Here is a 23,352-nt window from a genome sequence, read left to right as displayed (position 1 = left end):
AGCTTACCACCACCAGGTGTGAATGAATGATGGCTTCTCACTTCTCTGTGAAGCGCTTTGAGTGTCTAGAAAAGTGCTGTATAAATCTAATCCATTATTATTATTATTATTATTATCTCTTATGTGTGACTGCCATCTACTGGTCACACTTATCATTACACCATGTACCAAATAAAATTGCTTTGAGGTCGGTAAGCACAAACAGAATTATTCTGTATTTTAGGCACATTGGGTTATAAGGCGCACTGTCCATTTTTGAGAAAATGACAGGATTTTAAGTGCGCCTTCATTTCCTTCTTCCAAATAAGGTGTGATCCGTCATGTGGGAGACGCCTTAAAGGACCATTCCTCCAAGTCTCGGGGGAAAGTGTGTGCAATCGGCATCGCCCCGTGGGGGATCCTGGAAAACAAAGAGGACCTCATCGGGAAGGACGTAAGCCTCCGTAACCCGTGAAGCCTTCCACCGAGGACACGCCGTTGATGTCTTCTCCTGCTCCCCCCCCCCCCCCCCCCCCGCAGGTGACCAGACCCTACCAGACCATGGCCAACCCTCTGAGCAAGCTGGCCGTGCTCAACAACAGCCACTCGCACTTCATCCTGACCGACAACGGCACGTGCGGCAAGTACGGCTCCGAGGTCAAACTGCGGCGCCTGTTGGAGAAGCACATCTCGCTGCAGAAGATCAACACCCGTAAGTGGCAGCGAAAGCATCCTTCATCCATTTCTCGGTGTTTTTTGTCGTGGATGGAGAGCTTCCTCTGTGACCTATGGGCTTCCCTTTGTCATCCTATGCCTGGAGCTCGGATAAGGCAGGGACAGCAAAGGGATGCTCAGCTGTCACCACAGACTTCACTCCCTCCTTCCTCCTTGTGTGTGACCTCGCCTTCAAGTTCTCTCCCAGAGAAGACAGTTTCCAGGGGGGGGGAAAAACCGCTGTTACTGAATGTGCTCCAGGTTTGGGCCAGGGCGTGCCGCTGGTGTGTCTGATCGTGGAAGGAGGCCCGAACGTTATCTCCATCGCCTTGGAGAGTCTGAGAGACGAGCCTCCCATTCCGGTGGTGGTGTGTGACGGCAGCGGGCGCGCCTCCGACATCATTTCCTTTGCACACAAGTTCTCCGAGGACGGAGGGTGAGTCTTTTTATCTTTATCATTTATTCATAGGCGTAATATAATCCAGGGGTGTCAAACTCATTTTAGGAGGAAAATCTGTGCACACGCGGGCCGGACTATTAAAATCATGGCATTAAAACTAAAAAATAGAGATAATGCTTTAAAATGTGATATCGGAAATTATCGGTATCGGTTTCAAAAAGTAAAATGTATGACTTTTTAACACGGACGTAGGGAGAAGTACAGAGCGCCAATAAACCTCAAAGGCACTGCCTTTGCGTGCCGGCCCAGTCACGTAATATCTACGGCTTTTCACACACACACAAGTGAATGCGAGGCATACTTGGTCAACAGCCATACAGGTCACACGGAGGGTGGCCGTATAAACAACTTTAACACTGTTACTAATATGCGCCACACTGTGAACCCACACCAAACAAGAATGACAAACGCATTTCGGTAGAACAACCCCTCTGCATAAATCCTGAAAAATTGCGCGTCCGCCATAGTCGATAAGCTTCTTCTTTTTCTCTATCCTCTATAATCCGGTGCGCCCTATGGTCCGGGAAATACGGTACTTGAAATGAATTTTAGGCAGCAGAAAAGTGGTCGTTTGGGTAGATTTTAGTCCTGTAAAGGGTATTTCAACAAGTAAACAGTACAGTAGGTACTTGATTTTGATATATGGAATGCCCAGAAGGGTATTCTAGTAAAACATGCAGAGATAAGATGTGTCAGTATCAAAATATTACTTGAAATACATTTTGGGCAGCAGCAAAGTGGTCGTTTGGGAAGATTTTAGCTTTGTAAAGGGTATTTCAACAAGGAAACAGTACAGTAGGTTCTTGATTTTGGTATATGTAATGCCAAAATTCTAGTAAAACATGCTAGTGTCGGTAGAGATGTCTGATAATATTGGACCGCCGATATTATCGGCCGATAAATGCTTTAAAATGTAATATCGGAAAATTATCGGTATCTGTTTCAAAAAGTAAAATGTATGACTTTTTAAAACGCCGCTGTGTACACGGACGTAGGGAGAAGTACAGAGCGCCAATAAACCTCAAAGGCACTGCCTTTGCGTGCCGGCCCAGTCACGTAATATCTACGGCTTTTCACACACACAAGTGAATGCGAGGCATACTTGGTCAACAGCCATACAGGTCACACTGAGGGTCGCCGTATAAACAACTTTAACACTGTTACAAATATGCGCCACACTGTGAACCCACACCAAACAAGAATGACAAACGCATTTCGGGAGAACAACCCCTCTGCATAAATCCTGAAAAATTGCGCGTCCGCCATAGTCGATAAGCTTCTTCTTTTTCTCTATCCTCTATAATCCGGTGCGCCCTATGGTCCGGGAAATACGGTACTTGAAATGAATTTTAGGCAGCAGAAAAGTGGTCGTTTGGGTAGATTTTAGTCCTGTAAAGGGTATTTCAACAAGTAAACAGTACAGTAGGTACTTGATTTTGATATATGGAATGCCCAGAAGGGTATTCTAGTAAAACATGCAGAGATAAGATGTGTCAGTATCAAAATATTACTTGAAATACATTTTGGGCAGCAGCAAAGTGGTCGTTTGGGAAGATTTTAGCTTTGTAAAGGGTATTTCAACAAGGAAACAGTACAGTAGGAAAATTCTAGTAAAACATGTTAGTGTCGGTAGAGATGTCTGATAATATTGGACCGCCGATATTATCGGCTGATAAATGCTTTAAAATGTAATATCGGAAAATTATTGGTATCTGTTTCAAAAAGTAAAATGTATGACTTTTTAAAACACCGCTGTGTACACGGACGTAGGGAGAAGTACAGAGCGCCAATAAACCTCAAAGGCACTGCCTTTGCGTGCCGGCCCAGTCACGTAATATCTACGGCTTTTCACACACACACAAGTGAATGCCAGGCATACTTGGTCAACAGCCATACAGGTCACACGGAGGGTGCCGTATAAACAACTTTAACACTGTTACAAATATGCGCCACACTGTGAACCCACACCAAACAAGAATGACAAACGCATTTCGGGAGAACAACCCCTCTGCATAAATCCTGAAAAATTGCGCGTCCGCCATAGTCGATAAGCTTCTTCTTTTTCTCTATCCTCTATAATCCGGTGCGCCCTATGGTCCGGGAAATACGGTACTTGAAATGAATTTTAGGCAGCAGAAAAGTGGTCGTTTGGGTAGATTTTAGTCCTGTAAAGGGTATTTCAACAAGTAAACAGTACAGTAGGTACTTGATTTTGATATATGGAATGCCCAGAAGGGTATTCTAGTAAAACATGCAGAGATAAGATGTGTCAGCATCAAAATATTACTTGAAATACATTTTGGGCAGCAGCAAAGTGGTCGTTTGGGAAGATTTTAGCTTTGTAAAGGGTATTTCAACAAGGAAACAGTACAGTAGGAAAATTCTAGTAAAACATGTTAGTGTCGGTAGAGATGTCTGATAATATTGGACCGCCGATATTATCGGCCGATAAATGCTTTAAAATGTAATATCGGAAAATTATCGGTATCTGTTTCAAAAAGTAAAATTTATGACTTTTTAAAACACCGCTGTGTACACGGACGTAGGGAGAAGTACAGAGCACCAATAAACCTCAAAGGCACTGCCTTTGCGTGCCGGCCCAGTCACGTAATATCTACGGCTTTTCACACACACAAGTGAATGCGAGGCATACTTGGTCAACAGCCATACAGGTCACACTGAGGGTCGCCGTATAAACAACTTTAACACTGTTACAAATATGTGCCACACTGTGAACCCACACCAAACAAGAATGACAAACGCATTTCGGGAGAACAACCCCTCTGCATAAATCCTGAAAAATTGCGCGTCCGCCATAGTCGATAAGCTTCTTTTTCTCTATCCTCTATAATCCGGTGCGCCCTATGGTCCGGGAAATACGGTACTTGAAATGAATTTTAGGCAGCAGAAAAGTGGTCGTTTGGGTAGATTTTAGTCCTGTAAAGGGTATTTCAACAAGTAAACAGTACAGTAGGTACTTGATTTTGATATATGGAATGCCCAGAAGGGTATTCTAGTAAAACATGCAGAGATAAGATGTGTCAGTATCAAAATATTACTTGAAATACATTTTGGGCAGCACCAAAGTGGTCGTTTGGGAAGATTTTAGCTTTGTAAAGGGTATTTCAACAAGGAAACAGTACAGTAGGTTCTTGATTTTGGTATATGTAATGCCAAAATTCTAGTAAAACATGCTAGTGTCGGTAGAGATGTCTGATAATATTGGACCGCCGATATTATCGGCCGATAAATGCTTTAAAATGTAATATCGGAAAATTATCGGTATCTGTTTCAAAAAGTAAAATGTATGACTTTTTAAAACGCCGCTGTGTACACGGACGTAGGGAGAAGTACAGAGCGCCAATAAACCTCAAAGGCACTGCCTTTGCGTGCCGGCCCAGTCACGTAATATCTACGGCTTTTCACACACACACAAGTGAATGCGAGGCATACTTGGTCAACAGCCATACAGGTCACACGGAGGGTGTCCGTATAAACAACTTTAACACTGTTACTAATATGTGCCACACTGTGAACCCACACCAAACAAGAATGACAAACGCATTTCGGGAGAACAACCCCTCTGCATAAATCCTGAAAAATGGCGCGTCCGCCATAGTCGATAAGCTTCTTCTTTTTCTCTATCCTCTATAATCCGGTGCGCCCTGTGGTCCGGGAAATACGGTACTTGAAATGAATTTTAGGCAGCAGAAAAGTGGTCGTTTGGGTAGATTTTAGTCCTGTAAAGGGTATTTCAACAAGGAAACAGTACAGTAGGTACTTGATTTTGATATATGGAATGCCCAGAAGGGTATTCTAGTAAAACATGCAGAGATAAGATGTGTCAGTATCAAAATATTACTTGAAATACATTTTGGGCAGCAGCAAAGTGGTCGTTTGGGAAGATTTTAGCTTTGTAAAGGGTATTTCAACAAGGAAACAGTGTAAATAAAAACATATTTTTTTACTTCATAATTGAGCTTTTTTTTAAATATAGTAATTACATGATACTGAATGACTGAATATCACTGCATGAAAAATAAACAATTTATTCATAATTCACTACATTTATAACAATAATTACTAGGGATGTCCGATAATATCGGCCTGCCGATATTATTGGCCCATAAATGCGTTAAAATGTAATATCGGAAATTATCGGTATCGTTTGTTTTTTGTTTTTTTTAATTAAATCAACATAAAAAACACAAGATACACTTACAATTAATGCACCAACCCAAAAAACCTCCCTCCTCATTCACACAAAAGGGTTGTTTCTTTCTGTTATTAATATTCTGGTTCCTACATTATACATCAATATATATCAATACAGTCTGCAAGGGATACAGTCCGTAAGCACACATGATTGTGCGTGCTGCTGCTCCACTAATAGTACTAACCTTTAACAGTTAATGTTACTCATTTTCATTCATTACTAGTTTCTATGTAACTGTTTTTATATTGTTTTACTTTCTTTTTTTATTCAAGAAAATGTTTTTAATTTATTTATCTTATTTTATTTTATAATTTTTTTTTTAAAAGTACCTTATCTTCACCATACCTGGTTGTCCAAATTAGACATAATAATGTGTTAATTCCACGACTGTATATATCGGTTGATATCGGTATCGGTAATTAAAGAGTTGGACAATATCGGAATATCGGATATCGGCAAAAAGCCATTATCGGACATCCCTAATTATTTATCATTAAAGAACACGCTATTCTTAAATTAAAAAGTATAAATTAGTGTAAATAAAAACATATTTTTTTACTTCATAATTGAACTTTTTTTTAAATATAGTAATTACATGATACTGAATGACTGAATATCACTGCATGAAAAATAAACAATTTATTCATAATTCACTACATTTATAACAATAATTACTAGGGATGTCCGATAATATCGGCCTGCCTATATTATCGGCCGATAAATGCGTTAAAATGTAATATCGGAAATTATCGGTATCGTTTTTTTTATTATCGGTATCGTTTTTTTGTTTTTTTTAAATTAAATCAACATAAAAAACACAAGATACACTTACAATTAATGCACCAACCCAAAAAACCTCCCTCCTCATTCACACAAAAGGGTTGTTTCTTTCTGTTATTAATATTCTGGTTCCTACATTATATATCAATATATATCAATACATAGTTGATTTATATAGGCTAGTAAGGTAAAGTTTTGTACCTGACAAGTTTCGGCTATCTTGCTTCTGCAGCCTTCCTCAGAGGTGTTGTCAGGTACAAAACTTTACCTTACTAGCCTATATAAATCAACTATTTATAAATACACATTAGTAGGCTAAATGAACCTCTTTAACATATATATCAATACAGTCTGCAAGGGATACAGTCCGTAAGCACACATGATTGTGTGTGCTGCTGGTCCACTAATAGTACTAACCTTTAACAGTTAATGTTACTCATTTTCATTCATTACTAATTTCTATGTAACTGTTTTTATATTGTTCTACTTTCTTTTTTATTCAAGAAAATGTTTTTAATTTATTTATCTTATTTTATAATTTTTTTTAAAAAGTACCTTATCTTCACCATATCTGGTTGTCCAAATTAGACATAATAATGTGTTAATTCCACGACTGTATATATCGGTTGATATCGGTATCGGTTGATATCGGTATCGGTAATTAAAGAGTTGGACAATATCGGATATCGGCAAAAAGCCATTATCGGACATCCCTAATTATTTATAATTAAAGAACACGCTATTCTTAAATTAAAAAGTATAAATTAGTGTAAATACAAACATATTTTTTTACTTCATAATTGGACTTTTTTTTAAATATAATAATTACATGATACTGAATGACTGAATATCACTGCATGAAAAATAAACAATTTATTCATAATTCACTACATTTATAACAATAATTACTAGATAAATGCGTTAAAATGTAATATCGGAAATTATCGGTATCGTTTTTTTTATTATCGGTATCGTTTTTTGTTTTTTTTTAAATTAAATCAACATAAAAAACACAAGATACACTTACAATTAATGCACCAACCCAAAAAACCTCCCTCCTCATTCACACAAAAGGGTTGTTTCTTTCTGTTATTAATATTCTGGTTCCTACATTATATATCAATATATATCAATACAGTCTGCAAGGGATACAGTCCGTAAGCACACATGATTGTGCGTGCTGCTGGTCCACTAATAGTACTAACCTTTAACAGTTAATGTTACTCATTTTCATTCATTACTAGTTTCTATGTAACTGTTTTTATATTGTTTTACTTTCTTTTAATTATTCAAGAAAATGTTTTTAATTTATTTATCTTATTTTATTTTATAATTTTTTTTTAAAAGTAACTTATCTTCACCATACCTGGTTGTCCAAATTAGACATAATAATGTGTTAATTCCACGACTGTATATATCGGTTGATATCGGTATCGGTTGATATCGGTATCGGTAATTAAAGAGTTGGACAATATCGGAATATCGGATATCGGCAAAAAGCCATTATCGGACATCCCTAATTATTTATAATTAAAGAACACGCTATTCTTAAACTAAAAAGTATTAATTAGTGTAAATAAAAACATATTTTTTTACTTCATAATTGAACTTTTTTTTAAATATAGTAATTACATGATACTGAATGACTGAATATCACTGCATGAAAAATAGACAATTTATTCATAATTCACTACATTTATAACAATAATTACTAGGGATGTCCGATAATATCGGTCTGCCGATATTATTGGCCGATAAATGCGTTAAAATGTAATATCGGAAATTATTGGTATAGGTTTTTTTATTATCTGTATCGTTTTTTTTTATTTTTTATTTTTTTTTTTTAAATTAAATCAACATAAAAAACACAAGATACACTTACAATTAATGCACCAACCCAAAAAAAACTCCCTCCTCATTCACACAAAAGGGTTGTTTCTTTCTGTTATTAATATTCTGGTTCCTACATTATATATCAATATATATCAATACAGTCTGCAAGGGATACAGTCCGTAAGCACACATGATTGTGCGTGCTGCTGCTCCACTAATAGTACTAACCTTAAACACTTAATGTTACTCATTTTCATTAATTACTAGTTTCTATGTAACTGTTTTTATATTGTTTTACTTTCTTTTTTATTCAAGAAAATGTTTTTAATTTATTTATCTTATTTTATTTTATAATTTTTTTTAAAAAGTACCTTATCTTCACCATACCTGGTTGTCCAAATTAGACATAATAATGTGTTAATTCCACGACTGTATATATCGGTTGATATCGGTATCGGTAATTGAAGAGTTGGACAATATCGGAATATCGGATATCAGCAAAAAGCCATTATCGGACATCCCTAATAATTACAAATATTTTCTGTGTAGTCAGTATAGGAACTGGATTAAAACGCCTTTTCAACCTCCAACCTAATATAATATGTTGTGCGAAGGAAATGTCATCATTTTTGGAAGCTCATCTTGTATTTGACATTGTTTATAGAGTTAGGCGCAATAAGTGTTCAACTCACAGCTGTTTGTTTATTTTGTTGACCACTGACGGAAGAAAAAATCAACTAAAGGAAAAGCTCTTCTCCAACATTTCAGGCTGGTCAGTGACGACGTGCGAGACCAACTCCTGGTGACCATTCAGAAGACCTTCAACTACAGCAAAAGCCAGTCGCAGCAAATCCTGCTCATGGTGATGGAGTGCATGAAGAAGAGGGAGCTGGTGAGTAAGGGAACCAAGAGTAAACAAACAGAAATCAATAAAAGTCGGAAGCCCAAACATTCCCAGCTCCATCTCTCATTCATCCGCTCATTTCAATTAACATATTGATAATCCCAACCACCTGCCTGTCATTCCTCCTCCTCCTGGTGCTCGTGTGTGGAATGTGGGATAATCCACAGTGTGAGTGTGCATCAAGCACAAGGTTGACATTTTAGCGCTGGCTAAGAGATGGTTGCTTTAATTCTCCTAAGTGTCCACTTCAAGCACTTGTCCACCACCAAATAAAAAAATCATGTGATTAGTTTAATCTGCACACTTTTTCACATTGGAGTTGGAAAGATGGGAGCACACTACTTAGCGCTCTCATCCAGTCACAGATGGAAGATCCATCTTCATAATCCCTCCACCAGGTTCCTCTCAGCCCAGAGTGCTATCATATCGCATCCTTTGACCTTCATGTATCACACCGCCTAATGCCCTCACACGCCCACACTTCAACTGCTTCCCCCTCCCCCCATAAATCACTTTTTTTCATACTATTTGCTTTCATATGAGAGCCAGACAATGTGACACAAGTACTTTAAAATGGCGTGACCCTCAGGTGAATCACTGTCTAGTCACACAACCTAAGCTCTTCATCCTAAATGCAATCCCGAGTGAGCAGCTGGCAAATAAAAAAACACTTTCAGATGATGATGCAACAGTTGTGCACTTTTTTTTGGGGCATGCTGCAACATTTCCACATCCATTGTTGTCAACCTAACATGACAAATTGATAAATTAGCAATGAGTGATGAACTATTGGGTCATCACTAGGGATGTCCGATAATATCGGCCGATAAATGCGTTAAAATGTAATATCGGAAATTATCGGTATCAGTTTTTTTATTATCTCTTTCGGGTTTTTTTTAATGTTTTTTTTATTTTTATTAAATCAACATAAAAAACACAAGATACACTTACAATTAGTGCACCAACCCAAAAAAACTCCCTCCCCCCATTTCTTTCTGTTATCAATATTCTGGTTCCTACATTATATATCAATATAGTCTGCAAGGGATACAGTCCGTAAGCACACATGATTGTGCGTGCTGGTGGTCCACTAATAATACTAACCTTTAACAGTTAATTTTACTAATTTTCATTAATTACTAGTTTCTATGTAACTGTTTTTATATTGTTTTACTTTCTTTTTTATTCAAGAAAATGTTTTTAATTTAGTTAACTTATTTTATTATTTTTTTTAAAAAGTACCTTATCTTCACCATACCTGGTTGTCCAAATTAGGCATAGTAATGTGTTAATTCCACGACTGCATATATCGGTTGATATCGGTATCGGTTGATATCGGTATCGGTAATTAAAGAGTTGGACAATATCGGAATATCGGATATCGGCAAAAAGCCATTATCGGACATCCCTAGTCATCACTATTGGTTGGTTAACCAATAAATCATTAAAAACATGTTCTACCGGTGAGTCGCTCCTAAGGACGGACATTTATCAATGAAAATATTGAGAAGATGCTGACAGGACATGTTTCATTTCATTCCATCAAGTCCTGCCTCTACAAACTGGACCGTTTAGTACACAAACACAACTTGTAGTCAAGTCCGACCTGCGGTCCGTCACTCAAATGCGTCCGCCGTGCGCGACATAATCAACCACAGCAGTACCACTATTGGTTCACAACTAGAGATGTCCGATAAATGCTTTAAAATGTAATATCGGAAATTATCGGTATCGTTTTTTTTATTATCGGTATCGTTTTATTTTTTTTGTTTTTTATTTTTATCTAATCAACATAAAAAACACAAGATACACTTACAATTAGTGCACCAATCCAAAAAACCTCCCTCATTCACACAAAAGGGTTGTTTCTTTCTGTTATTAATATTCTGGTTCCTACATTATATATCAATATATATCAATACAGTCTGCAAGGGATACAGTCCGTAAGCACACATGATTGTGCGTGCTGCTGCTCCACTAATAGTACTAACCTTTAACACTTCATTTTACTCATTTTCATTAATTACTAGTTTCTATGTAACTGTTTTTATATTGTTTTACTTTTCAAGAAAATGTTATTAATTTATTTATCTTATTTTATTTATTTTTTAAAAAAGGACCTTATCTTCACCATACATGGTTGTCCAAATTAGGCATAATAATGTGTTAATTCCACGACTGTATATATCGGTATCGGTTGATATCGGTATCTGTAATTAAAGAGTTGGACAATATCGGATATCGGCAAAAAGCCATTATCGGACATCCCTATTCACAACTATTGGTTGCTACTCGGTTGGGGACATCTCTGCACTGCTGACCCGTCTCCGCTCGAGATGGTCTCCTGCTGGCCCCACTATGGACTGGACTCTCACTATTATGTTAGATCCACTATGGACTGGACTCTCTCACTATTATGTTAGATCCACTATGGACTGTACTCTCTCACTATTATGTTAGATCCACTATGGACTGGACTCTCACTATTATGTTAGATCCACTATGGACTGGACTCTCTCACTATTATGTTAGATCCACTATGGACTGTACTCTCACACTATTATGTTAGATCCACTATGGACTGGACTCTCACTATTATGTTAGATCCACTATGGACTGTACTCTCACACTATTATGTTAGATCCACTATGGACTGTACTCTCACACTATTATGTTAGATCCACTATGGACTGGACTCTCACTATTATGTTAGATCCACTATGGACTGGACTCTCTCACTATTATGTTAGATCCACTATGGACTGGACTCTCTCACTATTAGGTTAGATCCACTATGGACTGGACTCTCACTATTATGTTAGATCCACTATGGACTGTACTCTCACACTATTATGTTAGATCCACTATGGACTGTACTCTCACACTATTATGTTAGATCCACTATGGACTGGACTCTCACACTATTATGTTAGATCCACTATGGACTGGACTCTCACTATTATGTAAGATCCACTATGGACTGGCCTCTCACTATTATGTTAGATCCACTATGGACTGGACTCTCACTATTATGTTAGATCCACTATGGACTGGACTCTCTCACTATTATGTTAGATCCACTATGGACTGTACTCTCACACTATTATGTTAGATCCACTATGGACTGGACTCTCACTATTATGTTAGATCCACTATGGACTGGACTCTCTCACTATTATGTTAGATCCACTATGGACTGGACTCTCTCACTATTAGGTTAGATCCACTATGGACTGGACTCTCACTATTATGTTAGATCCACTATGGACTGTACTCTCACACTATTATGTTAGATCCACTATGGACTGTACTCTCACACTATTATGTTAGATCCACTATGGACTGGACTCTCACACTATTATGTTAGATCCACTATGGACTGGACTCTCACTATTATGTAAGATCCACTATGGACTGGCCTCTCACTATTATGTTAGATCCACTATGGACTGGACTCTCACACTATTATGTTAGATCCACTATGGACTGGACTCTCACTATTATGTTAGATCCACTATGGACTGGACTCTCACACTATTATATTAGATCTACTATGGACTGGACTTTCACTATTATGTTAGATCCACTATGGACTGGACTCTCACTATTATGTTAGATCCACTATGGACTGGACTCACACTATTATGTTAGATCCACTATGGACTGGACTCTCACACTATTATGTTAGATCCACTATGGACTGGACTCTCACTGTTATATTAGATCTACTATGGACTGGACTTTCACTATTATGTTAGATCCACTATGGACTGGACTCTCACACTATTATGTTAGATCCACTATGGACTGGACTCTCACTGTTATATTAGATCTACTATGGACTGGACTTTCACTATTATGTTAGATCCACTATGGACTGGACTCTCACTATTATGTTAGATCCACTATGGACTGGACTCCCACTATTATGTTAGATCCACTATGGACTGGACTCTCACACTATTATATTAGATCTACTATGGACTGGACTTTCACTATTATGTTAGATCCACTATGGACTGGACTCTCACTATTATGTTAGATCCACTATGGACTGGACTCTCACACTATTATGTTAGATCCACTATGGACTGAACTCTCACTGTTATGTTAGATCCACTATGGACTGGACTCTCACTATTATGTTAGATCCACTATGGACTGGACTCTCACTATTATGTTAGATCCACTATGGACTGGACTCACACTATTATGTTAGATCCACTATGGACTGGACTCTCACTATTATGTTAGATCCACTATGGACTGGACTCTCACTATTATATTAGATCTACTATGGACTGGACTCTCACTATTATGTTAGATCCACTATGGACTGGACTCTCACACTATTATATTAGATCTACTATGGACTGGACTTTCACTATTATGTTAGATCCACTATGGACTGGACTCTCACTATTATGTTAGATCCACTATGGACTGGACTCCCACACTATTATGTTAGATCCACTATGGACTGGACTCTCACTGTTATGTTAGATCCACTATGGACTGGACTCTCACTATTATGTTAGATCCACTATGGACTGGACTCTCACTATTATGTTAGATCCACTATGGACTGGACTCTCACTATTATGTTAGATCCACTATGGACTGGACTCTCACACTATTATATTAGATCTACTATGGACTGGACTTTCACTATTATGTTAGATCCACTATGGACTGGACTCTCACTATTATGTTAGATCCACTATGGACTGGACTCACACTATTATGTTAGATCCACTATAGACTGGCCTCTCACTATTATGTTAGATCCACTATGGACTGGACTCTCACACTATTATGTTAGATCCACTATGGACTGGACTCTCACTATTATGTTAGATCCACTATGGACTGGACTCTCACACTATTATATTAGATCTACTATGGACTGGACTTTCACTATTATGTTAGATCCACTATGGACTGGACTCTCACACTATTATGTTAGATCCACTATGGACTGGACTCTCACACTATTATATTAGATCTACTATGGACTGGACTTTCACTATTATGTTAGATCCACTATGGACTGGACTCTCACACTATTATGTTAGATCCACTATGGACTGGACTCTCACACTATTATGTTAGATCCACTATGGACTGGACTCTCACACTATTATGTTAGATCCACTATGGACTGGACTCTCACTATTATGTTAGATCCACTATGGACTGGACTCTCACACTATTATATTAGATCTACTATGGACTGGACTTTCACTATTATGTTAGATCCACTATGGACTGGACTCTCACTATTATGTTAGATCCACTATGGACTGGACTCACACTATTATGTTAGATCCACTATAGACTGGCCTCTCACTATTATGTTAGATCCACTATGGACTGGACTCTCACACTATTATGTTAGATTCACTATGGACTGGACTCTCACTATTATGTTAGATCCACTATGGACTGGACTCTCACACTATTATATTAGATCTACTATGGACTGGACTTTCACTATTATGTTAGATCCACTATGGACTGGACTCTCACACTATTATGTTAGATCCACTATGGACTGGACTCTCACTGTTATATTAGATCTACTATGGACTGGACTTTCACTATTGTGTTAGATCCACTATGGACTGGACTCTCACTATTATGTTAGATCCACTATGGACTGGACTCTCACTATTATGTTAGATCCACTATGGACTGGACTCTCACACTATTATATTAGATCTACTATGGACTGGACTCTCACTATTATGTTAGATCCACTATGGACTGGACTCTCACACTATTATGTTAGATCCACTATGGACTGGACTCTCACTGTTATGTTAGATCCACTATGGACTGGAGTCTCACTATTATGTTAGATCCACTATGGACTGGACTCTCACACTATTATGTTAGATCCACTATGGACTGGACTCTCACTATTATGTTAGATCCACTATGGACTGGACTCTCACACTATTATGTTAGATCCACTATGGACTGGATTTTCACTATTATGTTAGATCCACTATGGACTGGACTCTCACACTATTATGTTAGATCCACTATGGACTGGACTTTCACTATTATGTTAGATCCACTATGGACTGGACTCTCACACTATTATGTTAGATCCACTATGGACTGGACTTTCACTATTATGTTAGATCCACTATGGACTGGAATCTCTCACTATTATGTTAGATCCACTATGGACTGGACTCTCACACTATTATGTTAGATCCACTATGGACTGGACTCTCACTATTATATTAGATCCACTATGGACTGGACTCTCACACTATTATATTAGATCTACTATGGACTGGACTTTCACTATTATGTTAGATCCACTATGGACTGGACTCTCACACTATTATGTTAGATCCACTATGGACTGGACTCTCACTGTTATATTAGATCTACTATGGACTGGACTTTCACTATTGTGTTAGATCCACTATGGACTGGACTCTCACTATTATGTTAGATCCACTATGGACTGGACTCTCACTATTATGTTAGATCCACTATGGACTGGACTCTCACACTATTATATTAGATCTACTATGGACTGGACTCTCACTATTATGTTAGATCCACTATGGACTGGACTCTCACACTATTATGTTAGATCCACTATGGACTGGACTCTCACTGTTATGTTAGATCCACTATGGACTGGACTCTCACTATTATGTTAGATCCACTATGGACTGGACTCTCACACTATTATGTTAGATCCACTATGGACTGGACTCTCACTATTATGTTAGATCCACTATGGACTGGACTCTCACACTATTATGTTAGATCCACTATGGACTGGATTTTCACTATTATGTTAGATCCACTATGGACTGGACTCTCACACTATTATGTTAGATCCACTATGGACTGGACTTTCACTATTATGTTAGATCCACTATGGACTGGACTCTCACACTATTATGTTAGATCCACTATGGACTGGACTTTCACTATTATGTTAGATCCACTATGGACTGGAATCTCTCACTATTATGTTAGATCCACTATGGACTGGACTCTCACACTATTATGTTAGATCCACTATGGACTGGACTCTCACTATTATATTAGATCCACTATGGACTGGACTCTCACACTATTATATTAGATCTACTATGGACTGGACTTTCACTATTATGTTAGATCCACTATGGACTGGACTCTCACACTATTATGTTAGATCCACTATGGACTGGACTCTCACTGTTATATTAGATCTACTATGGACTGGACTTTCACTATTGTGTTAGATCCACTATGGACTGGACTCTCACTATTATGTTAGATCCACTATGGACTGGACTCTCACTATTATGTTAGATCCACTATGGACTGGACTCTCACACTATTATATTAGATCTACTATGGACTGGACTCTCACTATTATGTTAGATCCACTATGGACTGGACTCTCACACTATTATGTTAGATCCACTATGGACTGGACTCTCACTGTTATGTTAGATCCACTATGGACTGGACTCTCACTATTATGTTAGATCCACTATGGACTGGACTCTCACACTATTATGTTAGATCCACTATGGACTGGACTCTCACTATTATGTTAGATCCACTATGGACTGGACTCTCACACTATTATGTTAGATCCACTATGGACTGGACTCTCACACTATTATGTTAGATCCACTATGGACTGGACTCTCACACTATTATGTTAGATCCACTATGGACTGGACTCTCACTATTATGTTAGATCCACTATGGACTGGACTCTCACACTATTATGTTAGATCCACTATGGACTGGACTCTCACTATTATGTTAGATCCACTATGGACTGGACTCTCACACTATTATGTTAGATCCACTATGGACTGGACTCTCACACTATTATGTTAGATCCACTATGGACTGGACTTTCACTATTATGTTAGATCCACTATGGACTGGACTCTCTCACTATTATGTTAGATCCACTATGGACTGGACTCTCACACTATTATGTTAGATCCACTGTGGACTGGACTCTCACTATTATGTTAGATCCACTATGGACTGGACTCTCACTATTATATTAGATCCACTATGGACTGGACTTTCACAATATTATGTCAGACCCACTCGACGTCCATTGCATCCGGTCTCCACCCCAGAGGATGGGGTCACCCACATATGCGGTCCTCTCCAAGGTTTCTCATAGTCATTCACATCGACGTCCCATTGGGGTTGTGAGTTTTTCCTTGCCCTTAAGTGGGCTCTGTACCGTGGATGTCGTTGTGGCTTGTGCAGCCCTTTGAGACACTCGTGATTTAGGGCTATATAAATAAACATTGATTGATTGATTGATATTGTGACATGTGATTGCCACGTCTGCTTTCTTTACACTGATTTCATTTGCCAAATGACCCCAACATCTTCCATGGGAATCCAATGCAGTGGACTGGTGAGAGTAGGAAGAACTACAGGAATAATGTCCCATTGGACTTGGTTAAAGTAGACTGGAGCCTTCCCAGTCTAATTAACTCATTTGGAGCTCATCGTGCAAGATGGAGACAATCTTCAGCTCAGTGAGGAATTGTCTGAGGGAACATGATTGTATCATCTTGAAGTGGTGATGAGGGAGCCGGCGAGCAGCCTAAACTGACAGTTGACAGGTAGAAAACAAAGATGGTGTTCAGCGTTTTCCTGCTCAAATGAGCGGACTGTTGAAAATAGGAATCGGGGGATTACTTTTCACAAGTAAGATTTAACATTAACGTACTATTGGTTGTATTTTGTGAAAATAATATTACCACAGAGTTGAGGAGTGTATATATTCAATATATATATACAATATATATATACACTACCGTTCAAAAGTTTGGGGTCACATTAAAATGTCCTTATTTTTCAATGAAGATAACTTTAAACTAGTCTTAACTTTAAAGAAATACACTCTATACATTGCTAACGTGGTAAATGACTATTCTAGCTGCAAATGTCTGGTTTTTGGTGCAATATCTACATAGGTGTATAGAGGCCCATTTCCAGCAACTATCACTCCAGTGTTCTAATGGTACAATGTGTTTGCTCATTGGCTCAGAAGGCTAATTGATGATTAGAAAACCCTTGTGCAATCATGTTCACACATCTGAAAACAGTTCAGCTCGTTACAGAAGCTACAAAACTGACCTTCCTTTGAGCAGATTGAGTTTCTGGAGCATCACATTTGTGGGGTCAATTAAACGCTCAAAATGTCCAGAAAAAGATAACTTTCATCTGAAACTCAACAGTCTATTCTTGTTCTTAGAAATGAAGGCTATTCCACAAAATTGTTTGGGTGACCCCAAACTTTTGAACGGTAGTGTATATATATATATATATATATATATATATATATATATATATATATATATATATATATATATATATATATATATATATATATATATATATATATATATATATATTGTATATAGTTCTCTGCAAACCTATGAAATGTTCTATTTTGTCTTCATTATTTTGTCAGAATGCACCAGAATCAGGGACGTGCACATGATTATAGAGGGGCAGGGGCTCAAAGTCAGAAATTTTTTGGTCCTTTACACAATATGGAAATTAATGTAAAATTTAATTTGCTAATAGGAAGCTAACTACTTAGCTGTGTGTCCTTTGTAGGTCAAAGTGATTGCCATTTCTTTTGTGTCAACAAATTATGGTCATAATGAGTTAATTCACATTATCATAGGCTTGGAAGACATGAAAAGCAACAAAACACTGGTTTATTATTAGGCTATTTATTGTTAAAGATAAGCACTTTAATATTGAACATTGAACAGTGCAACATGAACTTTGAAAAAAAATACAAAAATAAATACCCAAATGGAAAAAACTTCAATGTGAAAATCTGTCTTTCTTCCCTTAACTTGATGAAAACACCATCAAGTTGTAACTTATGGTCTTTCTCACTTAATGCTCAGACTAAACAACTGAAACGCAATACAGGGCCACAAATATGGACCAGGGGCCAGTAGAGGGCTGTATCCTTTCTTTTTTTGGCATTGTGCTGCAGGCATAATCAACATGAATCAAGTTTAAATACAGATGGCAATATTCCTAACAGATAACCACATCTTATATCCCCAGAATGCTGAAAGTATTATTATTATTATTAATAATGATAATAATAATTATTATTATTATTATCATTATTATTATTATTATTATTGTTATTACTATCATTATTATTATTATTATTTTGTTAACCCACACAGTAATAGCAAAGTCACAATAAACTTTATATCTAAAACTCTACTGTGAGAAAAATGTGATCCGCCGTAAACACAGTGCATTTTACTTTGAAAATTAACCCGGTGTTTTATTTTGTACACTACTTCCTGTCCCGCACGATCAGCTCTGCTCTGTGCGGACTTGATGTGCCGTGCTCAATTGATGCGCCGTGCTCCGACGTCCGGCTAAAACAGAAGCTGACACATTGAATAATAGAATAATACAGCGTTTTTCTGAAATATTACCCATATTAGATGCTAAATAAGTGGACGGCGACTAGACCATAACTCACAGGTTCAACTTGCTCCACTGTCACGTCTCAGGGGCGCAGTACGTTGGCTCTCTCTCCTCTCACTTACTCACTCACTCGAACTCAAACAACCCGGTATTACAAAAAAACGTGGAGTTTTTGTACCGCTGTTTTTTTTTATTTTTTTTTTAACATCCCTGACAGGAATTTATTAATGTTTAAAGAAAAAAAAGAAAAAAACACACACACAGGCAGAGGGCACTTTTTAAGACGAGGCAAAAAAGGGCAGGGGCTCAGGCACCCATAGGGCCCTATGTGTGCACGTGCCTGACCAGAATGCTTCATTTGTATGTGAAAATCACAAATAAATCTTCTGGGGGAGGATGACCCCCCTACAGGGGTTTGGTTTACAAACTTTCAGTCCCAACTAAAACAAAATTCACCAGCCGCCACTGATTATGATGCATTCTCATTTTAGGCAAAGTATAAGACAATACTTTAACAGTATAATTGTAACCAGGAATAAGTCTTCAAGTAACAATATTCAAAAATACTAACATTGTTGGGTAAGACAGAATTTGGTTTTATTCTGAATCCAGTGAAACAGATTGGTGGTTTTAGCTGATATAAAGACTTTTAGGTACTTATATATGTTTATGTTAAAGTATTTGGCAGACGCTTTTATCCAAAGCGACATACATAAAAAACACATATGAAACAATCACTGTAAACATGATCATTTAAGGGAAGAATGTAATACAAAATATCAATACAAAGTGTCAAGACAGAATAAACTTTCTTCTGCTGCTGCAGCAACAGAGATACAGTCTATAAAATATATAGATATCTAATGTATTCATACATTGTTTATGTAAGATATACGCATGTATATATAACATAATCATATTGTTTCTTCAATTTAAAAATAGCTGACCTTTTTTTCCCCTTTCTCTGGGATTATATTCCCAGTTTTAATCTGGGACGTCTGGTCATTTATTGCATATAAGAGTATTCTATAACTGTTAAGCAAACTATGAATAATAAAACATGTGTCCTTTATCATAGCTACACGTATGACAAAAAAAGCGTGTGAAAATCAGTGGTATTCAGTGAGGTAAGCTGAATTGAATGCGCTGACAGTTCATTGCTCCTGCCAAATGAATTGCAGTGAGTGGAGCAAATCACCACTCCAAGATGGCGGCCCCGCGTCTCGTCAGCGCCAGTAGGCAGTAGCGCTCCATGCTGCGTACCCTTAGAAGATGTCTATGGAAACAACTACAAAAGTACACTTCATTCACTAACGGTGTAACAAAAAGATATTGTAGTCTGACGCTCTTTTTAAACTTTTATCGAGCAACCTATACTAAAACAGCTCAATTGATCTCGGTCCTTCCACACGCACGTCTTTCCTCATTCCTCATTTCCGCAACAACGACCGCTTTCTCCTTCTTCGCCAATCACGTGGTACGTTCCAAACAATGGGAATTCTGAAAATCACTCACTCAAAAACACAACATGGACCTCAGCAGGTCGTTACAATATCAATTAGAATACAACATCATGTTGGATATAGAGAACATACAAAGGCTTTATTTATTGAATCAAAAATATTGAAAATCCACGATTTGGTGCATTTGCAAAGATCTAGAGCAGGGGTCACCAACCTTTTTGAAACCAGGAGCTACTTCTTGGGTACTGATTAATGCGAAGGGCTACCAGTTTGAGACACACTTAAATAAATTGCCAGAAATAGCCAATTTGCTCATTTTACCTTTTACTCTATGTTATTATTAATAATTAATGATATTTACACTTAATTGAACGGATTAAAAGAGGAGCAAACACGAAATAAATGACAATTAAATTTTGAAACATAGTTTATCTTCAATTTCGACTCTTTAAAATTCAAAATTCAACCGAAAAAAAGAAGAGAAAAACTAGCTAATTCGAATCTTTTTGAAAAAATTAAGAAAATTATTTATGGAACATCATTAGTAATTTCTCCTGATTAAGATTAATTTTAGAATTTTGATGACATGTTTTAAATAGGTTGAAATCCAATCTACACTTTGTTAGAATATATAACAAATTGGACCAAGCTATATTTCTAACAAAGACAAATCATTATTTCTTCTAGATTTTCCAGAACAAAAATTTTAAAAGAAATTCAAAAGACTTTGAAATAAGATTTAAATTTGATTATACAGATTTTCTAGATTTGCCAGAATAATTTTTTTGAATTTTAATCATAATAAGTTTGAAGAAATATTTCACAAATATTATTCGTCGAAAAAACAGAAGCTAAAATGAAGAATTCAATTAAAATGTATTTATTATTCTTTACAATAAAAAATAAAAAAATTACTTGAACATCGATTTAAATTGTCAGGAAATAAGAGGAAGGAATTTAAAAGGTATATGTGTTTAAAAATCCTAAAATCATTTTTAAGGTTGTATTTTTTCTCTAAAATTGTCTTTCTGAAAGTTATAAGAAGCAAAGTAACAAAATTAATGAATTTTTTAAACAAGTGAAGACCACGTCTTTAAAATATTTTCTTGGATTTTCAAATTCTATTCGAGTTTTGTCTCTCTTAGAATTAAAAATGTCGGGCAAAGCGAGACCAGCTTGCTAGTAAATAAATACAATTTAAAAAATAGAGGCAGCTCACTGGTAAGTGCTGCTATCTGAGCTATTTTTAGAACAGGCCGGCGGGCGACTCATCTGGTCCTTACGGGCGACCTGGTGCCCGCGGGCACCGCGTTGGTGACCCCTGCTCTAAAATGATGCACCGAGCAAACTATAACCTGCTAGCCAAGAATATACAACAATTCTTCTCAACAAAAGAGGAGAAATATAACCTTAGAGGAAAATGTAATTTAAACATTTGTATGCTCGTACAACACTTAAAACTTTTAGTATATCAGTATGTGGAATTAAATAATGGAACGGATTAAGCCAAGAAATCCAACAAAGCAGCAATATGATTCACTTTAAGAGACGGTTCAAACTACAAGTGTTCACAAAGTACACACAACAAGAATTATGATGATTTTTTTAAAGATTATTTATGTATTTAATATTTGTTTACTTACTTTGTTGTATTATGTATTTATTATTTATCTATTCAATGTTCTGTGACAGAGAACAAGGAAACGGGATACAATTGATATGGATTGATTGATTGATTGATTGAGACTTTTATTAGTAGATTGCACAGTACAGTACATATTCCGTACAATTGACCACTAAATGGTAACACCCCAATAAGTTTTTCAACTTGTTTAAATCGGGATCCACGTTAATCAATTCATGGTGAAATTGTATGAAAAGGGGTAGGATGAAATAAGCTCTGCTTCCTCCTACTCCTTTTCGGACGTGCTGTAATGAAACAACTGGAAATGTGTGACGCGTGACATTGTATCGTATGCATGCTCCACATCAACTGAAACGGACTGACTGACAGACTCTTATTTTGTTAGCGCAGGCAGGATGGTGCAGCGCTTTTATTGTGAAGACGGGAACTGTGCAGTCGGTTTTTTAGAGTTTTGACGGCAGGTACGGTTTTTTGATAGATTGAAACTTTTATTAGTAGATTGCACAGTACAGTACATATTCCGTACAATTGACCACTAAATGGTAACACACTGCAAAAACTGAAATCTAAGTAAGATGAAATACCTCAAATAAGGGTGGTATTTGCTTATTTTCTGTCTGATAAGATCATTCTTCTCACTAAGCAGATTTTATGTTAGAGTGTTTTACTTGTTTTAAGTGTTTTGGTCCTAAATGATCTCAGTAAGATATTACAGCTTGTTGCTGAGATTTGATGAGCTATATTGAGTAAAACATGCTTGAAACTAGAATATCAACTGTTGTGTCATCAACACTCACAAGTATAAAACTACTTTTTTTAAAGTAATCATTTCTTATTTCAAGTATGGAAAAAAAATCATGACTTTGACACAATTGT

General features: G+C 37.0%; 1 protein-coding gene across 2 annotated transcripts in view; it reads left to right on the top strand.

Moving 5' to 3' along the window:
* The window catches only part of LOC133658843 (transient receptor potential cation channel subfamily M member 1-like), a 96,390-nt gene that overhangs the window by 8,711 nt on the left and 64,327 nt on the right, over positions 1-23,352 (top strand). For both annotated transcript variants that reach the window (XM_062061298.1, XM_062061297.1), the window contains exons 5-8: positions 309-433; positions 520-691; positions 955-1,129; positions 8,751-8,874. In XM_062061298.1, the coding sequence (XP_061917282.1) occupies positions 309-433; positions 520-691; positions 955-1,129; positions 8,751-8,874 (596 nt within the window). The remainder of the gene's footprint in view (positions 1-308; positions 434-519; positions 692-954; positions 1,130-8,750; positions 8,875-23,352) is intronic.

Source organism: Entelurus aequoreus, linkage group LG10 (genome assembly GCF_033978785.1).
Source record: "Entelurus aequoreus isolate RoL-2023_Sb linkage group LG10, RoL_Eaeq_v1.1, whole genome shotgun sequence".
NCBI classification, from domain to species: domain Eukaryota; kingdom Metazoa; phylum Chordata; class Actinopteri; order Syngnathiformes; family Syngnathidae; genus Entelurus; species Entelurus aequoreus.
The sequence above is the reverse complement of the archived record's forward strand: the minus strand, read 5'-3'. Positions and strand labels throughout refer to the sequence as shown.